A 1779-nucleotide genomic window follows, 5' to 3' on the forward strand; every position below is an offset into this window, starting at 1 on the left:
GTGTTGACATAGTTGAAATATTCATATGTCCTTACTATTCCTTTTAACCATTAATATACTTTTGAAAAAAAAATTAAGATGCACCCATATCTTTGCATAATCAACTCTACTCGGGCATAAAAAATGAAGAAGACTTTGACATTTGACAAACTATAATTGGACAATTAAGGAAAATACACAATAACGAATGTAGCTTAGGATGTACGTAAATATTTTTCAAAATATGTAATACTCTATAAAATGCACCCTTTCATTTTAAGAAATAAACAATGGGTAATATGTTACTAAATGAAAAAAAAAATGTAAAAGTCAACCATTATCACATCAATGATAGTTCTGTACCATTATCCAACTGTTCTCTTATAATAAATTTCCAGAAATTGTAGGATTTGTGACTTGGTAAACCCCATATTGATTTGAGGATTATTATAAAAGCCAAGATCTTTCCATGCTAAATTTTAAGACATTTTTAGAAAGGAAAATAAAAATAAAGAACATTTGGTTTTTGTTTAGGTAATAAAAGGAGAGATAATGGAGAATTCAAGTGGTTCAAGAGTGACTTCTCTCATATTAAGAATACTAACTTTTGTTTTTCTTTTCATCTCCTTTTTCATTCTTATCACCACTTCCCAAACTGTTCAGTCAGTTAAGCTCCATTTCAATTATTATCATGCTTTTAGGTATAACTAAAACTATGCCCTTGTAAATTCATTTAATTTTCGATGTCACGAGAGCAATGTCTCGACCATATGAGTTACGATTAGATTGACATTTTTTTTCTTTCTTTTGTAGGTATATGCTTGCTACTATTATCATCGGGATCGTATTCAACCTTTTGCAAATCGCGTTCTCCCTCTTCAACATCGTTAAAAATGGCAACAGTACTATATTATTCGATTTCTTTGGCGACAAGGTGCGTTCAATATATATAATTCGATTCTCTATAAAAAAAAAGTACAAAAGTAAATGAAAAATATATTGGTTTTTGGTGCAGTTTTTGTCATACCTTCTAGGAACAGGCACAGCTGCTGGATTTGGGCTTTCAGTGGATTTGAAAAAAATAGACCCAGATGATTTCTTTGGATCATTTTTTGATAAGGCATATGCAGCATCAACTCTTCTTTTGTTTGCTTTCTTTTGTTCTGCAGCTGTCTCTATTCTCTCTTCCTTTGCACTCTCCAAGAGATCTTAATTTGTTTTAGTAGAATGAGAGTATGGAGGTTTGAATCATAGATCTCGTGGTTACTAATACATCCGGATGTCAGTTGAGCTATATGTACGTTTTGGCTCACAACTTTGTGCATGTATATCTAAGAGAATTCTTTCCATGATTTGTTGTTTTTTTTCTCTTCTCTCTCTGTATTAGATCCCATGTTTGAAAATGTTGAGAATTTTTTCTTAGTGGATTTTAGTAAAAATTTGTTTCAATTCTTTTTTACCTCATATCTTATTGGGTTGTTTGATATGAAAGTTGATTAATATTTTTTTTTTCTTCACAAAAAATAATAAAAGTAATTGAATATGTGTGTGTGATGGGTAAATAATCTGATGTATCTTTGAAAGATTATTTATTCAACTTTGTAAAACAAAGTAATATAATTAGATCCCATTCACACAGTCACTACAAGAAATTTGACTTCTCCCGATGTCACAATTTATCGGAAAAGTGTGAAAAACGCGTCGGGAGAGCCGCTCCCGATGAATAAAGGGTCGTCGGGAGTTTGGTCGGGAGAGGAACTCCCAACGCACATATAGGGTGTTGGGAGTTCTAACTCCCGA

At 31.9% G+C, this 1779-nt stretch overlaps 1 protein-coding gene across 1 annotated transcript; it reads left to right on the forward strand.

Annotated features, from left to right (window-relative positions):
• The first annotated feature begins 268 nt into the window (after positions 1-268).
• Positions 269-1443, forward strand: LOC120069873 (CASP-like protein 4D1). The gene is made up of 3 exons (XM_039021688.2): positions 269-680; positions 793-913; positions 995-1443. Exons 1-3 carry the CDS (start codon positions 532-534, stop codon positions 1190-1192), a joined length of 468 nt encoding a protein of 155 aa, XP_038877616.1. The 5' UTR covers positions 269-531; the 3' UTR covers positions 1193-1443.
• Positions 1444-1779: the final 336 nt, after the last annotated feature.

The sequence above is a fragment of the Benincasa hispida genome, chromosome 6 (assembly GCF_027475165.1).
Source record: "Benincasa hispida cultivar pf3 chromosome 6, pf3_genome.v1.1, whole genome shotgun sequence".
NCBI classification, from domain to species: domain Eukaryota; kingdom Viridiplantae; phylum Streptophyta; class Magnoliopsida; order Cucurbitales; family Cucurbitaceae; genus Benincasa; species Benincasa hispida.